The sequence below is a fragment of the Erpetoichthys calabaricus genome, chromosome 2, assembly GCF_900747795.2.
Source record: "Erpetoichthys calabaricus chromosome 2, fErpCal1.3, whole genome shotgun sequence".
Classification (NCBI taxonomy): domain Eukaryota; kingdom Metazoa; phylum Chordata; class Cladistia; order Polypteriformes; family Polypteridae; genus Erpetoichthys; species Erpetoichthys calabaricus.
In genome coordinates, this window is record NC_041395.2 from 215,113,350 (window position 1) to 215,139,629 (window position 26,280).

Genomic DNA, 26,280 nt, shown 5'->3' on the forward strand with positions numbered 1-26,280 from the left:
CATATCCAACGACGCACCCCTTTTGGTTGCATGACCAGACTTCTTCATGGGCTAACCTGGGCTATAGAACACCCAAAGTTTTATTAACTTATATGAAAAAATATTTGTTTTTTTAACTTCATTGCTGTCATCCATGATATCACTCATCCTAGTCATTCACACACAGCCTTCCCCGAGCTCTATTGACATTGCATTTGAGGTGGCAGAACTTGTTGAATATGGGCTCTCAGAATGTACTGTTCCTCAGAAATGGCCAGTGGTTGCATTTACTGTACACTAATGATAGTGAAGCATAAAAAGGTAATGACTTTGCTCAAACAGTAAACTCTGATGCCACTTCTGAATGTGCGTTGAAATGTTACACATGCTCTGCCCTTTCCTTTGCTAAAAAAAAGTTTGGGAACTGCTGGTGTAAAACATACTTAGTCCATTGCAGGTTTCAACTTGCCTTATTTATTTATTGATTGATTATTAAAGTTGTAAGCCCAAGTCTTTGTTTTTAAATAACTAGTAGAACATTACATTTAAATTAGAAGTAGTCATATTCACTTAAATTCTATAAAATAATCAGTTTAAATACCTAGGGGTAAATATCGCAAGTAAACATAAAGCTCTGTATCAACAAAATTTCGCCGTCTGTATGGAAAAAATTAAGCAAGACTTGCATAGATGGTCAACTCTTCATCTCACTCTAGCTGGAAGAATTAACATTGTTAAGATGAATATCCTTCCTAAGATTCTCTTTTTATTTCAAAACATTCCAATATACATCAATAAATCATTCTTTAAGCAATTAGATTCAACCATAACCTCATTTATTTGGAACTTAAAACATCCACGTATCCAAAAAGCGATTCTACAAAGACCTGGTGGCATGACTCTTCCTAACTTTCAGTTTTATTACTGGGCAGCAAACATACAAGCTATACAAATCTGGACACAAATAGATGAACATACACAGGCTTGGTCCACAGTAGAAATAAAATCCTGCAGTACTTCTTTATATTACCTGCTTTGTGCCCCAATAAATGCAACTTATCGCAAATATACTAATAACCCAATTGTGCTTCACTCACTCAGAATATGGAACCAATGTAGAAAGCATTTTAAGATGAAGAATCTTTTATCTGTGGCATCTCTGCATGAGAACCACCTTTTTCAACCCTTGCAAACATATGCAGTCTTTAATATCTGGAAAACATATGGGATCAAATTGCTTAGAGATCTTTATATAGACAACATCTTTGCATCCTATGAACAATTACATTCCAAATTTAATTTTCCAGCAACACATTTCTTTCACTACCTTCAAATTAGAAACTTTGTTAAACAGAACCTGCCCGATTTTTCCCCATCTCCCACCTTCCTCTATGCTGGAAAAAATATTGCTCAGTATAAAGGACTCAGACAGCATTTCTGCAATATATAAAACCATTTTACAGTCCCTCCCTTTCAAAGATCCAAGAGGACAATGGGAAAAGGATCTCTCACTCAACAAATTAGAAAAGGAGTGGAAGGTAGCAATACAGAGAATTCATTCAACCTCCATATGCGCAAAGCGTACAATTATTCAACTCAAAATTATATATTGATCACATCTGTCTTGCTTAAAAGTGTTCAAAATGTTTCCAGGGCAAGATCCAACCTACAAATGCTGTAATCAAGCTCCAGCCTCACTGGGTCACATGTTTTGGGCCTGCACCAAATTAACATCGTTCTGGACAAAAATACTTAAGTGCCTTTCAGACAGCCTTGATGTCATACTCCCTCCTAACCCATTAACAACTGTGTTTGGTGTTCTTCCAGATGGACTTAAAGTGGAGAAGTACAAACAAACTGTGATTGCCTTCACTACACTATTGGCACGCAGACTTATTTTGCTAAACTGGAAGAATCCTAACTCTCCTCTTTCAATGGATAACTGATGTTTTAAATTATTTGAAATTGGAAAAAATCTAATTCTCAGTTAGAGGATCGGTGCAGAACTTTTTCAAAACCTGGCAGGATCTAATCAATAATATTTTAGAATAAGCTCTTAAAGCACTGAGGAAGCAGATTCTCTTCCTTTATCCGCCTATTAAACTCATCAGTTTATTTATTTTTACTAGCTTTAAGTTTTATTCCGTTGGCCATGCTCTCTTTTTCAGGGGTGGGGGTTGATTTGTTTTCAATCCTATTTTTTGTAAAAATTTACCTATTTGTATGGAATGATTACAATAAAATAAAAAAATTCTGTAAAATAACATCAACTCTAGTTTCAAAGGTCCCTAACATCCTACAGTCTACCACACTGCTTGGTAACTTATTTCATGTGTCTGTGGTTCTTTGTGGGAAGAAAAACTTTCTAATGTTCGTGCAAAATGTACCCTTAACAAGTTTCCAACTGTGTCACTATGTTCTTGCTGAACTCATTTTAAAGTCTCAATCCAATGTACTAATTTCTTTCACAATTTTAACACATTAATCATGTCACTTCTTTATCTCCTTTTGCTTCAACTGAGAACGTTTAGCTCCCTTAATCTTTAATTATAACTCATCCCCTGTAGTCCTGCTTTGAATATTCAAATTAAAAATAAGTTGATTGAGCATCGCTCTTTTTTATGCTGGCTTTTGTTGTTGATGTTGCCACCATAATAATAATAATGTATAGAAAAGCATAACTACAAGTAATACCTAAAACCATTAACCCAAGTTTGAATATACTGTATGTGAAATTTTACTTAGGTTTAATTTGAATATTCACACTTGACATTTGACAGCCCTAGTAAGTATGGGACTCATCTCGAGCTATACCAAGCTGCATAGGTAAAGTTATCAAAAGCTTAGCTTGGCTTTCCGCTTCTTGTTGTGGTGACACAGCCATTGTATAAGGTTTATTTTGGTCAGAATGGGGTTCCCAATGTTATGCTATGTTATGCTATGTTTTCATGAGCTCAAACTCTCTAGTGACACCCCTTCTGGTAATGCTATAACTGTTTTTCTCATTTGTCTAGATAACACAGAACAGTTGATACTTGTCATTTATTATGCTCCCAGATTTTGCTAATAACCAAATTAATCCAGCAGTCACCACAGCATATAAAATACCTAGTCAGAATCTGGACAATATTCATAAAGAATTTTTCCTCACAGCATAACGTTTACAGGGGACCACAGGCGCTATATAAAACATTTTGTAACAGATCTCATATTAGATTTAGAGAACACTCTCAAAGATGCTTTCATGACTCTACAAGGGAATACTATATAGAAGAAACTGGCAGCATCTTTTAATGCACACCTTCTGAACTAGCATCCGAGCAATTTGCTAATTAGGGACACTGACTCTGTGTCTTTTTACTGAATATTAATGTTTAAATGTATATTGATCCACAGTTTTCCGTTTTTTTATATATTATGCAATATAAATATTTACATGCATCGCTTGTCTGTGACATTAAGCTAAATATATTTGAATCAGTATCATGCTATTCTTCATTAGAACAATGTAGATGAGAACAGGCCATTCACCCCAACAAAGTTTAACAGTCCTATCTACTTAATTCTACTAAAAAAACATCAAGTTGAGTTTTGAAAATTCCTAAAGTGTTACTGACTACCACGCTACTTGGTACCTTATTCCAAATGTCAATGGTTCTCTGTGTAAGAAAAAATTCCTAATGTTTGTGCAAAATTTACCCTTAACAAGTTTCCAACTGTGTCCCTGTGTTCTTGATGGACTCATTTTAAAATTAGTCTTGATCCATTGTACTAATTCCCTTCATAATTATAAGCACTTCAATCATGTCACCTCTTACTCTTTTTTTGCTTAAACTGAAAAGGTTCAGCTTTTTAATCTTTCTTCTTAATTCATCCCCTTTAGCCCTAGAATCAGCATGGTTGCTCTTCTCTGGACCTTTTCTAGCGCTACTATGTTGTTTTTGTAGCTTGGAGAACAAAACTGCACACTGTACTCAAGATGAGGTCTCGCCAGTCCATTATAAAGGTTGAGCATAACCTCCTTGGACTTGTACTCTACACACCATGCTATATAACCTAACATTCTGTTAGCCTTCTTAATGGCTTCTGAACACTGTTGGGAAGTTAATAGTGTAGAGTCAACTATGACTCCTAAATCCTTCTCATAAGGTGTACTCTTCATTTTCAGACCTCCCATTGTGTATTCAAACCTAACTGTACTGTTTATAAGGATGGAGAAACCTGCAGTCAACTGAGACTGAGGAAGTCACTTGGATGAGTGATGAAACGTATCGAAAAAAAAAAACTATGTCCAGATGAACAGAATCAACTTTCTAGAATTTCCTTACCTGGATTATTGAGCATGCATCGAGACATTCAAACCTAACATTTTTACTTCCTATGTGTCATACTTTATATTTACTAACATTAAATTTTATCTAACACAAGCCTATATGCTGCCCAAGTCCATCTGTAATGATTTAACGGATTCCAAATTATGTGCCAATATCTTGCCATCATCTACAAAGTTATATTCCTATATAAATCATTTATATATATTGAAAGTAGCAGCTGCCATAGCACTGACCCCTGTGGGACACCACTCTTAACATCAGCCAATTCTGATGAGGTTTCTTGCACCATCATCCCCTGCTTCCTGTGTCAAAGCGAATTCTGCACCCATCTAAAAACATCACCCTGAACTCCAATTTCTTTTAGTTTGATGCCCAACCTCTCATGTGGCACCTTATTAAATGCTTTCTGAAAGTCCAGATAAATAATATCATATGCTCCACTTTGATCATATTCTTTTGTTGTTTCCTCATAGAATTCCAGCATGTTAGTAAAACATGAACTCTCTCTTCTGAACCCATGCTGACTGCTCAGAAAAACCCCTGTGCTTGCCAGGTGTTGCTCAATCTTATCCTTAATAATTCCTCCCATAACCTTTCCTGTGATGCATGTTAAGCTTACTGGCCTATAGTTGCTTGGATCTGCCCAGTCACCTGTTTTTTACGACGGGATAATATTTGCCATTTATCAGTCCTTTGGAATCTCTCCAGTGCGCAGTGACTCCCTAAAAATATGTGTCAAGGGTTTATATATACTCATTAACCTCCTTAAGAACTCAAGGATAAATATTACCTGGTCCTGGAGATTTGTTTAATTTCAGCCTATTTAATCTGAGCAGTACTTCTCCCTCTACAATTTCCAAATCCTTCAGTACCTCAAATATAAAGTGTAGTTTACATATTTTATTAATAGCATATTGTGCCTTTTTGTGTCCATAACTATGTCCATAACTTATTTGCAACGTTACTCATTGTACTATGTTTGTTAAACCTGCTCACAAGGTGAACTAATTTAGTATGCAACTTTGGTCCCCTTCTTCAACTTCAAAAAAGCACACTGTAGCTGTGCTTAGTCTTGGTCTTGATCCGGTGCTATTCCGGAGCTCTGGGCCACACTAAAATGGCTGTAAAACAGAACATTAGCCTTGTTATCATAAATACATACTAAGACCGGATTAGCATGGGATCATCACAAGCTCATAGCACACTGACACTCACCAACCAGGTTTTTGCCATGTTAAGCATGCAGTAAAATATACAAATTGCAGTAAGCAATGAATCCAGACAATACTGTTGATTTAACCTTGAAGAAACTTGTTTCAAACAATAATTAATTGTTTTGGCTACCATAATGCTAAAACATCCAAGTAAGGGTCCAGTTATCTATGAGATAAAATTTGTTTGTTTGGTTGATTGGAATAAAAACTTTGGAACAGACAATACTTTTAGCTAATAAAAACAATTATTAAATCTTATTATTGCTGTTATCCAAATTTTAATTTTTTTCTCTCATTAAGAATGGTATCTATATCAAATGTTAAATTAACAAACAGAACATCAAGAATTGTCCTGATAACTAGTCTTTAAAACATACTGTATTTTGTTTATATTGCAGGAGCATGTTACACTTGGCATATCTTTACACTTGCCAAATACTGTAATTTGGATGACTACAATGCAAATGAAAAAAAAAGTGTGTATTACCATAGCATGTTATTTTCCATGTTGTTTCCCTTACAACACTGAAAAAACTGCTGTAGTAAAGAATTGAAAAAATCACAATTTTCTTAAAAGAAATACAGAACTATTTATTTACTATTTAAACCCTACCACAAAAATATAAAAATTTAAAAGTTGTATCAATGAATAAATAAGCAAGTAATTAGTGATAGTTTAATTTGGTTCTTCTAATTGAATTTGCAAATACTGGATGAAATGTCAAAAGCTGTGCTCACAGTAATTTTTGCTTCAATAAATGCTTCAAAATAAATATTCTGTGTTATGTTCAATCCATTACAGTATTTTTGGCATAAAGGTCACTCTTGTCACACTGTCCTCTCATATATTTTATGATGCCATTCAGCGATTCAGGAAGTGGGTGTAGAGGGGGTCCACATTAATGACAGTTTGGACTGGTCTCATAATGCAGAGGAACTATATATAGTAAGAAAGGGAAGAACAGGCCCTTGTTTCTTATGAGACTAATTTCCTTTAATGTGGGTAGTGACATCCTTCACATCTTCTACATCTCTGTGATGTCCAGTGTGATTATCTATGCTGTGGAATACTGGGCTGGTAACATCGCTTCAAGAGAGGCCCACCAAATGAACATGCTAATTAAAAGGGCAAGCTCAGTTATAGGATGCACTCTGGACCCCCTGGAGGTAGTAGAAAAGGAGAGACTAAAAACAAAACTGAGTGCCATTGTGAACAATGCTACACATCCTCACTCTGACACACTGACACTGAGGACTTTCAGACAATGAATTATTAATGCCACTGGGGCTCCTTTATACCAACTGCCTCATAATTGTGACTGCCAAGTCAGAAGTTTTCTTTCTTTTTAATTTTCTACCTTTTTAGTCATTCTGGTGTGTGTGTGCATGTGTATGTGTTGTGCTTGGCAAGCTAGACTGCAAGGAGGTTCAAATTACCTTGAATAAAAAGTAAATAAGAATATCTTGAGTTTTACATGTATGTATATTATGAATTTAATTAGAATTACACACGAGTAGGAGTTCCTGCTTGTATTCACTTATTAAGGAAAAGTCATCTGTGATGGAGGAGCACTGGAATTGTCAGGTAGAAGGGTCCTTTCATCAGATTGGCTGGCCCAGCACTGACTCAGCTGTGGAATGGCCAATAGGCAGAGGCAGCTTAATGGCTGAGGTCTCCAGGACTCTGAACAAATCTCGATCCTATTATGTGATATCATCTACTGCTGAATTCTGAATCTACTGTAATATTACTATTGTATTGAGGATTACTTGTGTTCTGTTCTGTGTATTGCATTGTATTTACCCCTTTTTTTGACACCCACTGCACACCCAGACTACTTGGAGAGGGGTTTCTCTTTGAATTGTCTTTCCCAAGGTTTCTTCCATTTTTTCCCTTCAATGTTTTTTTTTTATTTTCTGAGATTTTTTTTCTTTGTTTCTTAGAGAGTCAAGGCTGGGGGACTGTCAATAAACAGGGCCTGTTAAAACCCATAGAGGCACTCCTTGTGTGATTTTGGGCTCTGCAAAAATAAATTGTATTGTAAATTTAATTGTTTGTTACAATCTAATTGCTTGTTACAATAGTGGCCTTCTCAAGGATAAGTGATATCAAGAACATGAGTTACTTTGCACTATTTCATTTATGTTAGGTAGAATGCCCAAAGGGGACTGGGCGGTCTCGTGGCCTGGAACCCCTACAGATTTTATTTTTTTCTCCAGCCTTCTGGAGTTTTTTTTTGTTTTTTCTGTCCACTCTGGCCATCGGACCTTACTCCTTCTTATGTTAACTAAGGTTGTCTTATTTTAATTTCTTATTTGTCTTTTATTCTTCTTTTCTTCATTATGTAAAGCACTTTGAGCTACTTTTTGTATGAAAATGTACTATATAAATAAATGTTGTTGTTGTTGTTGTAGTCTCTTTCTTAGGTTGGTAATAATATCCACATGTTAATGAGTGCCCATTTAATGAAATTATTAGATAACCAGTCCTTTCTGGTTACAGAAAACCAAAGATTCCTTGAATATACAACTTACCAAAATAAACATATCATAATGTGTGCAAAGCTGTGTTTGTTACTAAAAGTATTAAAATATGCTGCCTCAGATGCTTAATGGGATGTTTAAAATGCTCAGCTTAAAACACATAAATGACATTTGTATTTGGGTGTGGCCTTAAATTGGCAAATGAATTCAGATCAGCAAACCCTACTGTTAAAATTGATGAATGGAATTTGCAGTAAAGATCTCTAATGTCTTATCTGTGATGTGCATTTCTGATGTGGAAAGAGAGCTAGGTGCACTGGCAGTAACAGCTCTTGGAAATACTGGATAATACGGGTTTATACTCTGTTGTGGAAGAAGATCTTAAGATCTTGAATTAACTATTTGTTTAAAGTTGCTCTGCAGAGCACAGGCAATCAAACATGCATACAACGTGTAATAATTGTGTCTTCACGAGGAGATACTAAATTGGCAAAATTTTTGTCAGATCATTCCAAAAGACTATTTAAAAGAACCTCAGTATTTGTGCAAAAATACTTATTTTTCAAAATACAATTTTTAACAGATATAGCAGAATGAAAGAGAATTTGGAGCAGGTCCTCACAGGTCTTCTGTTTTATGTTTACAGGTTCTCCAGATCTTGATTGGAATGCTAAACATCTTTCTTGGCATCATTCTTTTTACAAGTTTGTCATTTTTGAAATATACTGGTATTCCTATTTGGGGAGGTATATTTGTAAGTTTTTTATTTTATTGTTAGCTTTTTAATCTTGCTGACTCAAAAGTTCTTAATATTGCTTATTTTCAGTCTTAAGATAGCAATGCATGATTAAGCCTGAGTGCTCAAAACCAGACCTAGAAGACCACAGTCATCGCAGATTTTTGTTCCAGCCCAATTGCCTTTTTTGAAATCAATCCTTACTGATAAGCGTAACTTTTTAAAAATTTTATGTCTTGCTAATTTTCTCATTTGGCCTCATCCAGTCAGCCTTGTATTATAGATTTTTCTCTTTCTGCCAATATCATTTGAATAATCTGTGCTACAAACAAGATTAGTAATTCTTAGTTCTTCATTTTTTCTATCTTCCATTTACTTTTAATAATTGATATTTCATGTTAAATACACACAGGTGTAATTGGGATCAAGTTAGATGTTGGCCTGCTGGTTCCTTTTTCATTTGCATCTCCCTTTTATTTTATCAGCTGGTTAAAACTACAAGAAGCAATTAAAGGTTGCGAATCTACAAGCGAATTAACAAAAATGAAAACAAAACTGTTGCTTGATTAATGACTGACTTTCAATTAACCAATTGATTTGGAACAGAAACCTGCTGCCTCTGTGAGCCTGTAGTACTGAACATGAGGACCCCTGCTTCAACATATTGTAGGGACAAAATACCCATATGTGAAGCGATCAGAGGAAGGAGTAACAGAGATATCAACAGTGTTAAATACTGGAAAATTCTGAGACCAGGAACATATTGGAATTTAAAACAAATTATTTGGAAAGTAGAACTTAATCTAAACCAGTTGTGGGCAAACTCTCTCATGGAAGCCTGCAGAGTTCTGCGAAATCACAGAAATATTTGGAAATTTTCCCGCGAAATGCATTGAAGTCAAGGAAGGAGGAACTGAATGTTCCCCGAAGACTAGTAAAACATCTGCAAACTATTCTGGACTGAATAATGTGGCCAAAAATGTGATCTGAGTTGTAAGGCAGAAGTGCTAACCACTGTGACATCGTGCCTTAAACGACAAAAGAGGAAACACAACGACAACCACAAACAAAATACAACAAATAGCCAAAAGCTTGCAATAAGTAAATATATATATATATATATATATATATATATATATATATTACCTGCAAAGTCACTGGCAAATGCAGCATATTCCATGTAAAAAACGTTTTAGCAAATTGTACTACTGACCAAAAGCATAACTAGAATTAGATGGAGACTAGAGCAATATATATATACAGTATATATAATATATATATATATATATATATATATATATATATATATATATATATATATAATATATTTATATATATATATATATATATATATATATACACAGTTACGTGTATAAATATTTGGACAGAGACAATTTTTTTCTAATTTTGGTTCTGTACATTACCACAATTAATTTTAAATGAAACAACTCAGATGCAGTTGAAGTTCTGACTTTCAGCTTTAATTCAGTGGAGTGAACAAAACGATTGCATAAAAATGTGAGGTAACTAAAACATTTTTTAACACAATCCCTTCATTTCAGGGGCTCAAAAGTAATTGGACAATTGACTCAAAGGCTATTTCATGGGCAGGTGTGGGCAAGTCCGTCATTATGTCATTATCAATTCAGCAGATAAAAGGCCTGGAGTGGAAGATTTTGCTGTGAACAGACAACATGCGGTCAAAGGAGCTCTCCATGCAGGTGAAAGAAGCCATCCTTAAGCTGCGAAAACAGAAAAAACCCATCAGAGAATTTGCTACAATATTATGAGTGGCAAAATCTACAGTTTGGTACATCCTGAGAAAGAAAGCAAGCACTGGTGAATTCAGCAACGCAAAAAGACCTGGACATCCATGGAAGACAATCGCAGAATTATTTCCATAGTGAAGAGAAACCCCTTCACAACAGTCAACCAAGTGAACAACACTCTCCAGGGGGTAGCCAAGATCAACCTCTACCAGAATGATGGCAAGAAAAAAGTATGGAGAAGGCGTGGAACAGCTCATTATCCAAGCATACCACATCATCTGTAAAACACGGTGGAGGCAGTGTGATGGCTTGGGCGTGCATGGCTGCCAGTGGCACTGAGACACTAGTGTTTATTGATGATGTGACACAAGACAGAAGCAGTTGAATGAATTCTGAGGTGTTCAGAGTCATACTGTCTGCTCAAATTCAGCTAAATGCAGTCAAATTGATTGGGCGGCGTTTCATGATACAGATGGACAATGACCCAAAACATACAGCCAAAGCAACCCAGAAGTTTGTGAAAGCAAAGAAGTGGAAAATTTTTGAATGACCAAGTCAGTCACCTGATCTTAACCCAATTGAGCATGCATTTCACTTGTTGAAGACTAAACTCCAGACAGAAAGGCCCACAAACAAACAGCAACTGAAAGCCGCTGCACTAAAGGCCTGGCAGAGCATTAAAAAGGAGGAAATCCAGCATCTGGTGATGTCCATGAGTTCAAGACTTCAGGCTGTCATTGCCAGCAAAGAGTTTTCAACCAAGTATTAGAAATGAACATTTTATTTCCAGTTATTTAATTTGTCCAATTACTTTTGAGCCCCTGAAATGAAGGGATTATGTTAAAAAAATGCTTTAGTTGCCTCACATTTTTATGCAATTGTTTTGTTCACCCCACTGAATTAAAGCTGAAAGTCTGCACTTCAACTGCATCTGAGTTGTTTCATTTAAAATTCATTGTGGTAATGTACAGAACCAAAATTAGAAAAAAGTTGTCTCTGTCCAAATATTTATGGACCTAACTATATATATAATTTATATATATATAATTTAAGGCCTCCTCATGTGAAGTTAATTTAAATCCAATAACAAAAACTGACTGGCATCAATAAGATACTTTAAGCATGTAAGTTACATAAAAGATCAATAGTCATAATTAAGCTGTATGGATTTATGGAAATGATAACACCATTAACCTTTTTATTCTCTTGTCAAGTAGACAAGCTTGTTAATAATAAATCCTTGTGAAACAACAGTCATGCAGCCATCATGGGCCTCTGTGCAACTGCCCCACCTGCACTGCCTATAGTTATACCACTTCTACTGGCATTCATTTTTATGAATGAGAAGGTTAGGTTCTGATGTATGCCTATAAATTAAAACTTCACTCAATTGGATTCCATGTACTGCATAATTTATAATTTTTGCTTGATGCATATTTCCTCAGAGTAAGATAAGGAGATAGAAGGTGAGCAGGGAGAACACTTTTATTTTGGTTTTTAGAGGTAGAGAAATAAAGAGACCCTTCAATTTGTTGTTTTCTGTTTCCCACATGATGATCTCTTGTGCTATATGATGTAGTAAAGCACATTTGTTTGTCTGCAAGGATTGTCTTGGAATTATAAGAATGTGGACCAGTTCCATGGGACGTATACTTTGTTTCATTTGTGATAGAGCATTGCATTTACACGCCACAGGATAAAAAATTGTTGATCTCTTAGATTTGCTTTGTATAAGGTATTTCATCTGTACAATAACTACTTAAACTAAACACTATTTCAAACACTGTCCTAGTTAAAAGACACAATGAAATTTCTATTTAGATATGATCGAAGCGTGGCTGATTTTTCTAAAGGTCAAGAATAATCAATTAGCAATCAGAATGGAGTTGATTAATGCAGTTTCTGTCAAAAGACCTAAATATGGTTAAATGGTGCCCATGAGGTAAATTGAGTTCAGCGTGAAACTATTCAAGTAAGCTGCCCTTTACATATGCAGGAGTGAGCTTCTGTGCTGCTTAGGTTTAGCTCATCCTAAGCTTTACTGCAGCCTGAGGGGTTGTCTCTCATCCTGTAGTGGAGAGGGGACCGATCAGTTCTAACCTTTCAACAGAAAGTGTTCAACAGGGTTTACTTAATTAGGATGCAGTTGGCTTCAGAATGTGGCACACCACTTTTCTTAAGCAGAAGGATATCACATTTAGAGCCATTTGGCAGGCTGCAACAGTCACTGCATAACCACCATCTTCTTAGCCTTGATATTTGGGTTTAGAAATGCCAGATTCCCTTGATTTTGTATGTATCTCTTTCTGAATTAAAACAATAAGCAATAAAACACACAGGCATTTGAGGAGGGGGTTTTACCCATTTTACATATGGTAATAAATGTCTCAATAAATTGGGACATACATGAACAACATTATTTGTATAGCACATTTTCATACAAAGAATGTAGCTCAAAGTGTTTTACAAGATGTCAAAGAGTAAGTTACAAGAAAAAAAAAAGAAATATGATTAGGTAAGAATAATAATGAATAAGTAACAAAGAAAAATAAATCCATATGATCTTATAAAACATAGATGTATAATTAGTAAAACATACCAGGTACTGTATATTTTCAACTGCATTATTTTTCACTTTTATACAACATATATAAGTAAGAAGCTAATAAAAATAAAACGCGTTTCCTGTGCTCCATTCTTGACACTTCTTTTACTTTCAGTTTTATGATACCTATGTGCATGTAGACCTACTGTGTCTCTTTCAAAATTGTTGTCATGGAAAAAACAAACCATAAGGTTATTATTTCACATTAAAATTAGGTGTCTTTTAACTGGTTATACGAGGGGGAGTCAAGCTAAAGTTAGAAAATGGGATTTATTAGAAAATGGAACAAACCTTAACAAAACTGATAATACCATTTCTCAGTGAAGTCTCCACCCTTCTCAATGCACTTGTGCCACCTGCCTGGAAGTACCTGGATTCCAGCAGAATAAAAGGTTTTGTCCTGTCCACTCATGCACCTGAGTTATTGCCAAACACTACATGCTGAGGGGTTCTGCAGTCACTAGTTAAGTTACTGTGACTTGCTGGTGACCAATGTGAAGCCTGCTATTCGATCCAAGTGGCAAGGACTGCTGTCTCAGGGAATTGTTTTGCTTCAAGACAATGGCTGCCTGCCTGCCCACACACTGCAAAGAACACCAAGGCTTGTCTGGAGAAACCAAAGTTTGAGGTATCACCACATTCTCATTATTTGCCAGATTTGGCACCATGTGATTTCCACCTTTTTGGGCCACTATATAACATCTGGGTGATCGTTGATTCAAGACAGATGACGATGTGAAGGAAGTGGTGCACAAGTGGTTGCAATGACAAAACAAAACCTTTTATTCTGCTGGAATCCAGCTATTTTCAGGCAGGTGGTGCAAGTGCATTGAGAAGGGTAGAGACTACATTGAGAAATTACGTGATCAGTTTTGTTAGTTTGTTCCATTTTCTAATCTTGTTTTCTAACTTTAGCTTGACTCCCCCTTGTATAATGTAACAATATATTCTAAAGACTTTCCCTTATCGTATTAGAAGATTTATTTTTTTTATAAAACATGAATTAAACTTACACTGCAAATGCACCACTCAAACAAGAAAATAAAAATGTGAACACACCACACAGCTCAGTTCTTAGCACGGTATAGAAGTATATAGGAGGGATGATACGACAAGTGAAGCCAAACCAAATTTGAATGTTCTGGACACATGCTTGCATTGTTTCATCTTCATGTAGAATTTTGTCTTCCCAAGGGGTGTACATAAATCTTTACTATTTTTCCCATTATCTGCAAATTCCTCTCAAACATTCAGATAACCCATAATAAAGCTGTGCCTAATTTTAGTGGATGCAAAGTTCCCTGTGATCTTTTGAAATATGTGAAGACATAGCAATTTTTATTTTCCAAGTAAAGTTAATACACCTGCAAATTTAGTTTCTGTCCTCTACTTAATGCAAAAATAGATCACATAAACAACATTTTGTGTTAACAATTACAAACCACTTTAAATAAAGTGTCTAATGTAAATCACTGTATATTAAGTTACATCACTATAGATTTACTTGTTAGTCAGAGACTTACAGTTTAGGATTGAATGACTGCAGATTGCTAACAGGTGACATTTTCTGTCTTTCTTCTCAGTACATCATTTCAGGATCTTTGAGTGTTGCTTCAGACAGATATCATCATCGATCCTTGGTAAGTTAAAATCGCCGAAGCTCTTTCTTTTTCAAGTTCTATGAACTTTTCTTCCTGGGCATATTAAATGTTTAATCCAGGAGAATATATTATGAATCCTAATATGCTTTCACAATTCATGCTGTCTGAACTTTCTCTCACTAAGTAACCTAGTTTCTAATATTTAGCTGTCCGCTATGCCATCAGAAGTTTTTTTCAAGTGTCTTTCTTAAGGGTCAGTTATTACAAATGTTGGTTTATTCCAGAAGTAAAAGCTGAACCAGGAGGAATCTTAAACTAGTGATTATACATACAAATGCTTTAAATGATGTAGCAGCATCTTTTGTTTTGTTTATGCCATTTCAAGCCATGTTGTACAAGACGTACTCAGAGCATTGCCCACACTGTGCACTGTTTTTAAATATTTGCATATGTTAGTTGATTTAATTTTATAATATACAATATGCAGTGTGAAGTGCACTAGACCACTGACAAAAATGAAAGCATTTACTAATGAAACTATGCATTTAGGCAAATATTGAAGAAAAAAGTTTCTTGTACAGATTTTTAAAAAGTATAAAAAAAATTAAATAATTAAATTAAATGTCCTCATTGTGTTTTCTATGGTGAAGTATGCAAATATTCATTGTTTATGTTTGATGCAAACAATGTTAAAGTGTTGTAATGCCTGCTTTAGACTTCTTGATTGTAATGGAAGAACATCTATAAGCTGTCAGCTTTGTTTAAGCTTCTGGTGTTAATGGAAACATGTAAGGAGTTTTCAGAAATTGATCTGAATCATTTGTAATGTTCACCCCTGTTGGACAAACAAAGCAGCTGCTTGTTAACTTTAAAAATCTTTTATTAAAGCATTGGCCTTAAGCAAAGAGATTGAACCACATAGAGACACTGTCACAGAATTGATTTTACTACATAATCACATGAAGTAACAACATAATATGGTCTAATTAGTAAGGTTCCTGTTCTGATTTTTATATTCTACTGCTAATGTACTCTTTGTTTAAAATGTTTTTGCTTTAGCAGTCAGTTGGTTAGGTTTTTTTTTATTGCTAATAACAACCATTAGTATAATAGTATACTTCTTAATGAGGCATGAAGCTCTATGAATATCTGTCTTTACAGCTCTGAAAGTGTGACATGCCCTAAAACTTTGTAAATGGCAAAAAACAGTGATTGTTTGAATTAAACCTTTAAAATTGAATTATAAAGTAAAGACACAATTGCTCTTCTCCCAAAAGGAGTAGCTTGTTCTCTACAGGTAAGTAGTGAGCAGCTGCCCTAAATGGAGGATCTTAAGCATTTTGGGGTCTTATACTCATAAGTGAGGTTAAACAAGTTTGTGAAAGTAGCCAAATAGATTTTAGAGCAGCCACAGTTTTGCAGACATCATATGGTTGGTAAAACAGGAGCCAAGCTCTAGGACAGAGTTTGTAATTTACTTGTCAATTTACATCCCCAACATCACCTATCAGGGTAATGGCCAAAAGAATGAGATCATGAATTCTAACTGGAGAGTTGAGGCTCCTGTGAAAAATAGCTAGATTTAGTCTCTGTGACTGAATGAATATAAGATGACTTCAAGGCAGAGCCACTGTCTCTCCAGAATGAGAGGAACTAATTGAAGTGTTTTGGGAATGTAGTTAGTATGGCCTCTGAGCAAATTCCATGAGTGTTCAACCAGCCACGTCCCAGAGGCAGACACAGTATACATTGGGGGGTTAAATCTCTGAATGTCCTTGAAAACATCTGGGAATATCACAGGAAGAGCAGGAAGAAGTTTCCAGGGATAAGGTGGACTGCTCTGTTCAGGTCAGCATGTTAACACCGTGCCCCTTGGAGTGAAAGTGTAGTAATTTTCTTTACATTTTCAGGGTTTAGCTAAGACATGTAGTCACAGTATGTCCAGTAACTACTGTGAAATGAATGTTCCTTTGCAAGCTGCATTAAATGAATGCACTGTTTGACTTTAAAGTCAGCTATATAAAACATGCCCCTCATTACCATTAATGAAGCATTATCTAATTCGTCAAATAGGTCCTTTTCAAATTAATTGTGTTTGGTTATATTTAAAAGAACACAAGCCACAGTGATTTCTATCCATTAAGCAGCTATATAGCAACAACAAATTTTTGTTGTGCGGTATATGTATTTATTCTTATACATTTTGATGCTTTGTTGAACAGATACATTGACATTGAATTATGATATTAAATATGTATACATTATAGAAGATGACTATCAATATCTCATGCCAATTTAAAGTAATATCTTTCTTAACAGATTAATGGAAACTTAGCCATGAATATCATCAGCAGCATTTCATCTGGTATTGGAATCTTCTTATGTGGTTTCGATTTGATTATGTTTATGGATGTATATGACAGTTATATGTATGTAAGTACCATTTCTTGTTTTGATTTGGAGTGGTTTATTTTCTTTGTGATAAAGAGCTTAATTCCTTTACACTATATATTCATTAATTGTTTGTCAAATTGATGTATCAGTTTAATGCAGTATATACAGTACATATTTCTTCTTCTTTTGGGTGCTCCCATTTAGAGGTTGCCACAGTGGATTATCCATCTCCATCTATCCCTGTCTTTTACATAATTTTCTATCACACCGACTGCCTTCATGTTTTCCCTTGCCACATCCAAAAACCTCCTCTTTGGCCTTCCTCTTTTCATCTTGCCTTGCAGTTCCATCCTCAACATTCTTTTCTCAATGTACCCCTCATCTCTCCTCTGTACATGCCCAAACCATCTCAATCCAGCCTCCCTCACTTGGTCATCAAACTGCTGTACCTGTGTTGCTCCTCTAATTTACTCATTCCTAATCTGGTCTACCCTCGTTACTCAGCAAAAATCATAGCATCTTCATCTCTGCCACTTTCATCAGTGCCACTGTCTCCAAACCATACAACATAGCTGGTCTCACTACCATTTTATAAACTTTCCCTTTCACTCTTGCAGGTAATCTTCTATCACAAAACTCTCTTGCTACTTTTCTCCACCCAGTCCATACTTCCTGCGCTCTTTTCGTCACCTTTCTGTTGTATTCTCCATTTCTTTGGACTGTTGAACCTAAGTATTTAAATTTGTCTACCTTCACTACACCTGCTCCTTGCAGCTGCACCCTTCCACCACCTTCCCTCTCATTCACGCACATGTACTCTGTCTTACTCCTACTGACTTTCATTCCCCTTCTCTTGAGTGTGTACCTCCACCTCTCTGGGTTCGTTTTAACCAGCGGTCAACACTAACTACAGATCAGAATGTAATCTGCAATCATTATAGTCCAATGAGACTCCTGTCTGACCTCATCTGTCAAAAAGGAAAGAGCTCAGAGCCAATCCTTGATGTAATCCCACTGTCACCTTGAACAAGGCTGTCATTCCTACCTCACACCTCATCACAGTCACACTGTCCTTATAAATATCCTGCACCACCCTCACATACGTTTCTGCTACTCCTGACTTCCTCATACAGTACCATAACTCCTCTTTTGGCACCCTGTCATACACTTTCTCTATGTCCACAAACGTACACATCCATCACTCTTTCCCATATCTTCATGTTGTGGCTAATCAACTTTATGCCCTTGTAGTAACTATAGCTCTGCGCATCTCCCGTGTGCATGAAAATTGGTACTAATATACCTTGTCTCTCCTCCTCAGGCATCTTCTCACTTTTCAAGATTTTGTTAAACAATCTAGTTAGAAACTCATCTGCCATCTCACCTAAATCTCTCCATGCCTACACTGGTATGTTGTCTGGGCCAACTGCTTTAACAATTTTCATCCTCTTCATAGCTTCCTTCACGTCAGCCTTGCTGATTCCTGGAACTTTGTGATTTGCTATCTCCCCTTCATCCAACCTGCACTATCGCTCATATTCTTTGTTCATAGGTTTTCAACACACTGTCCCTGCTTGTCAGTAAATTTCCATCTGCATTCATTATCACCCTGACCTGCAGCGCGTCCATCCCCACTCGTCTCTCTGTCTGGCCAATTGGTGCAAGTACTTTTCTCCTTCCTGTGTGTCCAGCTTCACACATAGCTTGACATACTCCTTTTCCCTAGCGTTTGTCACCTCTCTCGTCACCTTGAACCTCTTAACTTTGTACACCTGTCTGCTTTTGTCATCTCTCTGGTTATCCTAGTTGTTTTCACTAATCTCTTCCTGTTTATGCTTTCCTGTACTTTCTCATTCCACCTCCAAGTCTCTTTGTCTTCCTTCCACTGTCCAGATGTCACACCAAGCATCTTCCTAGCTCTCTCCCTTATCACTTCAGCTGTAGTGTTCCGATCATCTATAATGTCTCCACCACCACCCAGTGCCTGTCTCACTTCCTCTCTGAATTCCACACAATAGTCTTCCTCTTTCAGCTCAGTTTCACTTGGGTAGTCTCAATGACTCCATTTCAACAAAAATTTCACAGCCTCTCCATGCAGAATTTAACATGCATCCCATAGATTTTTCCCTGGTGCTAGCCCTGCTTCCCATATTGTGGACAGTGCCCTCAACCATACCAGGAGCATATTCTACTACTACTACCACTATTATTACTACTACTATATTTTGTTTTTCTTGTTCTTGTTCTTTTCTACTCCTCCTTCTTCCACTTCTAGGTGATGTTGAGTATTTGATCAACCTTCTCCGTACAGCTCTGACCTGCACCTCTTACTCAGTCAAACCATTTTCCTTCAAATCTTCTTTTACTTTATCCATCCATCTCTGCTTTAGCCTCCCTCATTTTCTCTTCACCTGTACATCCATTCCTACCACCCTTTTGCCGACATTTTCTTTCATCACATGTCCATAACACTTCAACCTACTTTCTTGTACTTTCTTAGATATCTCTTCTGCTTTTGATGTACCTCTGATTCTCTTATTTTTTCTTCTGTCCTTCTTTGTAACACTACACATCAATCTCATTTCTGCCACATCTAATCTGTTCTCTTGTGCTCTTTTCACTGCCTGTGTCTCAGCTTCATACATCATTGATGGTCTTACCACTGTCTTAAAAACTTTTGAATGTCAATTGCATTGATATTTATATATCAAAAGCATATCAAGATATACTCTTTATCTCCTGTCAGTTGCTCCATCCACACTACACTCTGAGGTTTATCACTGCATTCAGTTCTTCATCTTGGGCTACAACAAATTCACTCTTTGTAACATCCCTGGAGGCTGCCCTTCTACTTTCATGTTAAAGAAGAACACCTAAAATGGAGCCTACATACCGTCATCTTCACTTTCCACCCTAACACTCTTGTCTATCCCACTGGTCATTAAGCACAATTTCCAGATTTTACAGACTGGTCCTGCCATTAGAGTCTTTTTTTCCATTTCATCTGTAATCTTTTCCCATCAGACACCTAATTTGTGCAGAGTTCTTTTCAACATGTCATTTCATAAAGCAAACTGACTTTATTCACAAGACACTTTCTGTCATAATAGGACAGAAAGTCCTATCACTCACAAATATTTCAACAAAAATATCATAGTCACTTTGGAAAATGTAATATTAAATAACTGACTTCCTGCCAGTTCAAAAGTCTTATTTACTGCATTTGTTGTAAAAAGTGTGCAGTCACCTATAGAGACGAGACTGGGATACGGCTTGCAGATCATTCAAGCCATTTAGATCAAAGACTTTACCAAGACATTTCTAGAAAATTTGAAAAATTGATCATAACCATACTGATTTCTATTTGTGTTATTTCACAGGAATTCAAATGTAGCTTTCAAAGAACCTAAGCTCATTCTCAGGCATGGATCACACTTTTTTTTTTCAAGACTAAATGATCAACAAACTTTTTAATCTCTCGGTTCTTTTTCTCTAATTGCTGCTTTTTAAACTTTCTATGGTCTTTCACTCCTTTCATGTTGCCTGGATTTGCTTCATCCATTCCCTCCTGTATATCTAACCTGTTTTTTTTCCTTTTTAGTCAGCCTGATTAAGATTATACAGTAAATCACTATGTCTCTAATGTTTTCTAATTTTTACCATGAGAATAAACTCAGCCTGTTTTTCCTTTAGCAGGAGCACACTGACCAATTCCAAGACTTACAAGTATGCGGTGTATTTGCACCACACTGTAAAATGTTCTGTTACTTATACGATATAACTTGGATTTCTGAGAAAGACTACTGTACATTCATTATTATATGTTTTCTTCAAAGAGTTCACAGTTAACAAAGGGTGTGGTTGGTGTGTTGCTGGTGTTTCTGCTGCTCGAGTTGTGTGTGTCCATTTCAAGTGCAGCCTTTTCTTGCAAAGTTCTCTGCTGCAGTGATACGGTAAGATATCAGTAAATGTAAAGGAAAGCCGCATGCTGTGTAATGAAATTAATTAATTGGTGGATGTGAAGATAAAAAGAATGTGAATATTTGGAGATCACAGAATTTTGGAAAAGCAAATAAAATTTTACCAAGCAATAGTGATTGAAAAGTTGTAATATTTGATAAAAGTACTGACAACCCCTTTTTCACTTTTAAATTACCCAACATCATATGTTCAATCTTAGAAAGTTCAAAGACTAATAATATGCACGGGTTAAGCAAAACTAATGAGCATGTTGCAATTACCAAGAAATGCCTAACACTATTGAAATTGATAGTATAGTAAGTAGTTGTTCCATGTACTGTATGTACTAGAAGAAAAAATGTAATTTCCTGCCTCAGTCATGTATTCAGAGTTCATTAAAAGAAAATGGATGACAAGGACATGTACAGTAGTTTCAGCAATATGTGTTAATATTTCTTGTGCAGAATAATATCCATTTAAATAACATTTACACATGACATCAAATTGCAAAGGGGGATGACTGCATGGCCATTACCCTTGCCAAGAACCTGTTAACCACTTTAAACACAGAAACACAGACGTCATCAAACTACACCTAAAATGCTTCTACCAAAAAACAACAATGGGAAATTCAATAAGCTCCTTAGGAAGAATTAGAATATGTGGCAATCTAAGAAATGGCAGTGGAGAGTAAAATAGTGTACCATGCAGCCTAGCTGATTCTGCACTCCTAGAATGGAGTTCAATTACAAAGTGTTTCATCGTAGAAGAGTCCTCAGGTGGCCCTATTCTTACCAGTAAACTGTTTTACTATTTAAATCAGAATGTTTCAAATCTTCAGCTATATTCCTAATATATTTACACTTACTAGCCTGTCAAGGAAATGCGGTTGAAGTCTACAGGTGTAGTTGTACTTACCTGGGGGTAAGACAGAGCACCAGTTCAGGACAGCATGTTTACAGTTTTATTCATTCATTATAGAGTAACAGTCTCTAGATTGAAGTTCCTAATATGCTAAATCAGAGGCAATAGCAAAGGAGTGTGGCAAATTACCGTAATGCAACTTGGCTGGATAGCAGCTGTTCTTGCTAGGAGTCTAGGTACCCAATGTATCCAGTTTGCCAAATGGGTCATTACCTTTGTGTTGCATTATGAACTGCTTGGTCTGATCTGGCATGGTCTCTGGATGGAATTGATGGAATGAAACACCAGGCTTTCATAGGGTTCAGTTTTTAAGCCAATCTTGTACTTCCACTCCTCTTGAACAAAAGGTGCGTGCATGTGTGTATATATAAATATGCAGTACTGTGCAAAAGTTTTAGGCAGGTGTGAAAAAATGCTGTAAACAAAGAATGTTTTTAAAAATGGAAGTGTTAATCATTTATTTTCATCAATCAACAAAATGCAGTGAATGAACAAAAGAGAAATCTAAATCAAATCAATATTTGGTGTGACCACACTTTTCCTTCAAAACACCATCAATTCTTCTAGGTACACAGTTTTTGAAGGAACTCGGCTGGTAGGTTGTTCCAAACATCTTGGAGAACTAACCACAGATCTTCTGTGGATGTAGGCTTCCTCACATCTTTCTGTCTCTTCATGTAATCCCAGACACACTCAATGATGTTGAGATCAGGGCTCTGTGGGGGCCATACCATCACTTCCAGGACTTCTTGTTCTTCTTTACGCTGAAGATAGTTCTTAATGACTTTGGCTGTATGTTTGTGATCGTTGTCCTGCTGCAAAATAAATTTGGGGCCAATCATACGCCTCCCTGATGGTATTGCATGATGGATAAGTATCTGCCTGTATTTCTCAGCATTGAGAACACCATTAATTCTGACCAAATCCCCAACTCCATTTGCAGAAATGCAGCCCCAAACGTTGAAGGAACCTCCACCATGCTTCACTGTTGCCTGCAGACACTCATTATTGTACCACTCTCCAGCCCGTCGACGAACAAACTGCCTTCTGCTACAGCCAAATATTTAAAATTTTGGCTCATTAGTCCAGAGCACCTGCTGCCATTTTTCTGCAACCCAGTTCCTATGTTTTCGTGCATACTTGAGTCACTTGGCCTTGTTTCCACGGTGGAGGTATGGCTTTTTGGCCGCAACTCTTCCATGAAGACCACTTCTGGCCAGACTTCTCCGGACAGTAGATGGGTGTACCTGGGTCCCACTGGTTTCTGCCAGTTCTGAGCTGATGGCACTGCTGGACATCTTCCGATTTCGAAGGGTAATAAGCTTGATGTGTCTTTCATCTGCTGCACTAAGTTTCCTTGGCCGACCACTGCGTCTACGATCCTCAACGTTGCCCGTTTCTTTGTGCTTCTTCAAAAAGAGCTTGAACAGCACATCTTGAAACCCCAGTCTGCTTTTAAATCTGTTGTCTGGGAGAGACCTTGCTGATGCAGTATAACTACCTTGTGTCTTGTTGCTGTGCTCAATGTTGCCATGACATGAAACTGTCTTCTACAACCTCACTTTGGTAGCAGAGTTTGGCTGTTCCTCACCCAGTTTTAAGCCTCCTACACAGCTGTTTCTGTTTCAGTTAATGACTGTGTTTCAACCTACGTGTGACATTGATGATCATTAGCACCTGTTTGGTATAATTGGTTGCTCATACACCTGACTATAATCCTACAAAATCCCTGACTTTGTGCAAGTGTACGTATAAGAATTGATGCTGGTTTGAAGGCAAAAGGTAGTAACACCAAATATTGATTTGATTTAGATTTTTCTTTTGTTCTCTCACTTTGCATTTTGTAAATTGATAACAATAAACTATCATTATTTATAGTTCTGAAAGCATTCTTTGTTTACAGCATTTTTTCACACCTGCCTAAAGCTTTTGTATAGTACTGTATATATATAACAATGTGTATATAGATACACACACTTTTCCCTTGACAATATTCCCAGTCTGTATGTTAGTATACATCAGACATTATCATGGATAGATTACAGATAGTGGTGAAAATGCAAGCAATTTTCTACTTGTGTCTTCTCAACTATGGCTTAACTTGCTGGAATGAATAACTTGACTTTAATTGTCTGATTAAATCCAACAACTCAACTTGACTTGCTTGAATTTAATCATTATAACTTTAAGACTTGACTTGAAACTTGGAGGTCAGGACTTGAAGCTTATTTGAGATGTTCATATCTAAGACTTAGTCGCATTTCTAGTACACGCAGAAATGATGTTTTTTGACATACGCATCTGTTGTGATAAGCCTTGCATAATATAGGAGGTATCCTTTCCATATGATCAACAGTGTGAGCAATAACCCCAAAGTTATGTACAAAAGGCTTTCTTGGATAGTGTGCACTTTTCACAGAGCTAGAGGTACTCCACTTTTTCACATTTTGCTGAACTGTACATTTCCAAAGAGCACTTGATATTGGATACTGTTCCATAAATCCCTCACATGTCAACTTGAAGGAGTCTGTACTAACATCTAGCTCCACAACTGAAATATGAATAGGATATATCTGGGGCACACTCATGAATATCATTACTAACAAAACTAGACAAAACATGCACAGGCTCTTTCTGTCAGGTTTACCTGATAATGCTTTCTGCTGCTATAAACATGGCATAACTCATTACTTGCATGGACCTTCTCTTAGGTGTGCCTCCCTGCACATACATTTGAATTGGAATTTTGTAGAAGAGTAAACAAATGTATGCACATTTGATTGAAAACTTGTAATTTACTCTTGATATCTTTATTGAATTGTAAAATCAATCCACTCATTACTTTTGCCACAACCTATATATATTATTATTTGGAAAGATAAAATAAAGTCCAAGATAGAGAAGTATTATTTAAGATATGAAGAAAGGATTGACTTTGTCTAACTGAAATGGTCTTGTCTCTAATTAATACAGGTTTTATGTTGCATTAAATAATGTGCTTTCCCACGATTCATATCTTAACATCTTTTAATTAAGGGACTTGAGATATCATTAGTAAACTTTACTTTCTATTATACTTGTAAAATGTTCGGTCTGTGTGCAAATTTAATTTCTAATATTGTTCTTCACTGTAATTATCTTTCAGCCCATGACTGCTGGTCAACAGTGTGGATTACAGTTAACACAACACGGAGTTGCCTCAGCAAGTGCCCCAAATTACCCCACTACACCCCAGCAGATATCTTACAATATTCCTCCTCCTCCTTATCTTCCAACTTTCTTATGAATGCTTTCACCAAAAATTGCCTCCTTAAACTATGTAATACAGTGGTAACATTCTGAATAAAAATTCTAATATTAAATGTGCAACAATGTGCCACACTGTCACCCTTGGAATAAAATATGTTTGGCTTTGAGTGGTCTGAGTTTTTGAAACACAAGTTGAGAGCAGGTATCAAATCAAAATCAAATCAAATCAAAATCTTTATTGTCATTGTAGCAATGAGACATGGTACAACGAAATTTAGGTGCAATTTTCCAATGCAAAAATAAAATAAAAACAAAACACAATTATTCAAGTTAAAACTAAAATTATCCATTCATACATACGTCATATTGCACTTTCCCATAGACAATGTTGACTTAGGGCTGTATTGTAAACATGAGAGTGTATTGTATTGTAAAGTGTATTGTATTGTGCACTTGGTCAGATTGACCACTTAGCGGCATTCAGCATGGTGATGGCTGAAGGATAGAAATTGTTTCTCAGTCTATTTGTCTTAGTCTTTATGGATCTGAAACGTCTGCCTGAAGGCAGGAGTTCAAACAATGCATGTCCTGGGTGTGATGGGTCCTGAAGAATTTTCTTGATGTTCCTGAGACAACAGGAACTATGTAGTTCTTCTAATGAGGGGAGAGGACAGCCGACTATCTGCTGGGTGACCTTAATGACCCTGTGGAGCTCTTTCCTCTGTGCTACTGTGCAGCCTGAGAACCATGCACAGAGACAGTAGGCCAGGATACTCTCTAATGTGCAGCGGTTAAAGGACACCAGCTGTTTCTTAGGGATGTTGTTGTTCCTCAGAACTCTCAGGAAGTAGAGTCTCTTTTGGGCCTTCTTCACTACCTCAGCAGTGTGTGTTCCCAAGGTCAAGTCCTCCCTAATGGTGACTCAAAGAAGCGGAAGTCTGAGACCCTTTCCACACAGTCCCCGTTGATGATGAGTGGCTGGATGTTGTCTGCCTTCTTCCTGAAGTCCACGGTGAGCTCCTTGGTCTTGG

General features: G+C 36.5%; 1 protein-coding gene and 1 long non-coding RNA gene across 2 annotated transcripts in view; both read left to right on the forward strand.

Moving 5' to 3' along the window:
* Positions 1-20,526, forward strand: part of LOC127526647 (membrane-spanning 4-domains subfamily A member 12-like) — a 24,698-nt gene extending 4,172 nt beyond the window's left edge. The window contains exons 2-5 of the mRNA XM_051922589.1: positions 8,658-8,765; positions 14,705-14,761; positions 17,042-17,155; positions 20,497-20,526. Of these exons, the coding sequence (XP_051778549.1) occupies positions 8,658-8,765; positions 14,705-14,761; positions 17,042-17,155; positions 20,497-20,526 (309 nt within the window). The remainder of the gene's footprint in view (positions 1-8,657; positions 8,766-14,704; positions 14,762-17,041; positions 17,156-20,496) is intronic.
* Positions 20,527-20,935: 409 nt separating this feature from the next.
* On the forward strand, positions 20,936-25,416 carry LOC114642975 (uncharacterized). Its single transcript, XR_003714630.2, has 2 exons — positions 20,936-21,069; positions 25,146-25,416. It is a non-coding gene; the product is annotated as an uncharacterized LOC114642975 (long non-coding RNA).
* Positions 25,417-26,280: the final 864 nt, after the last annotated feature.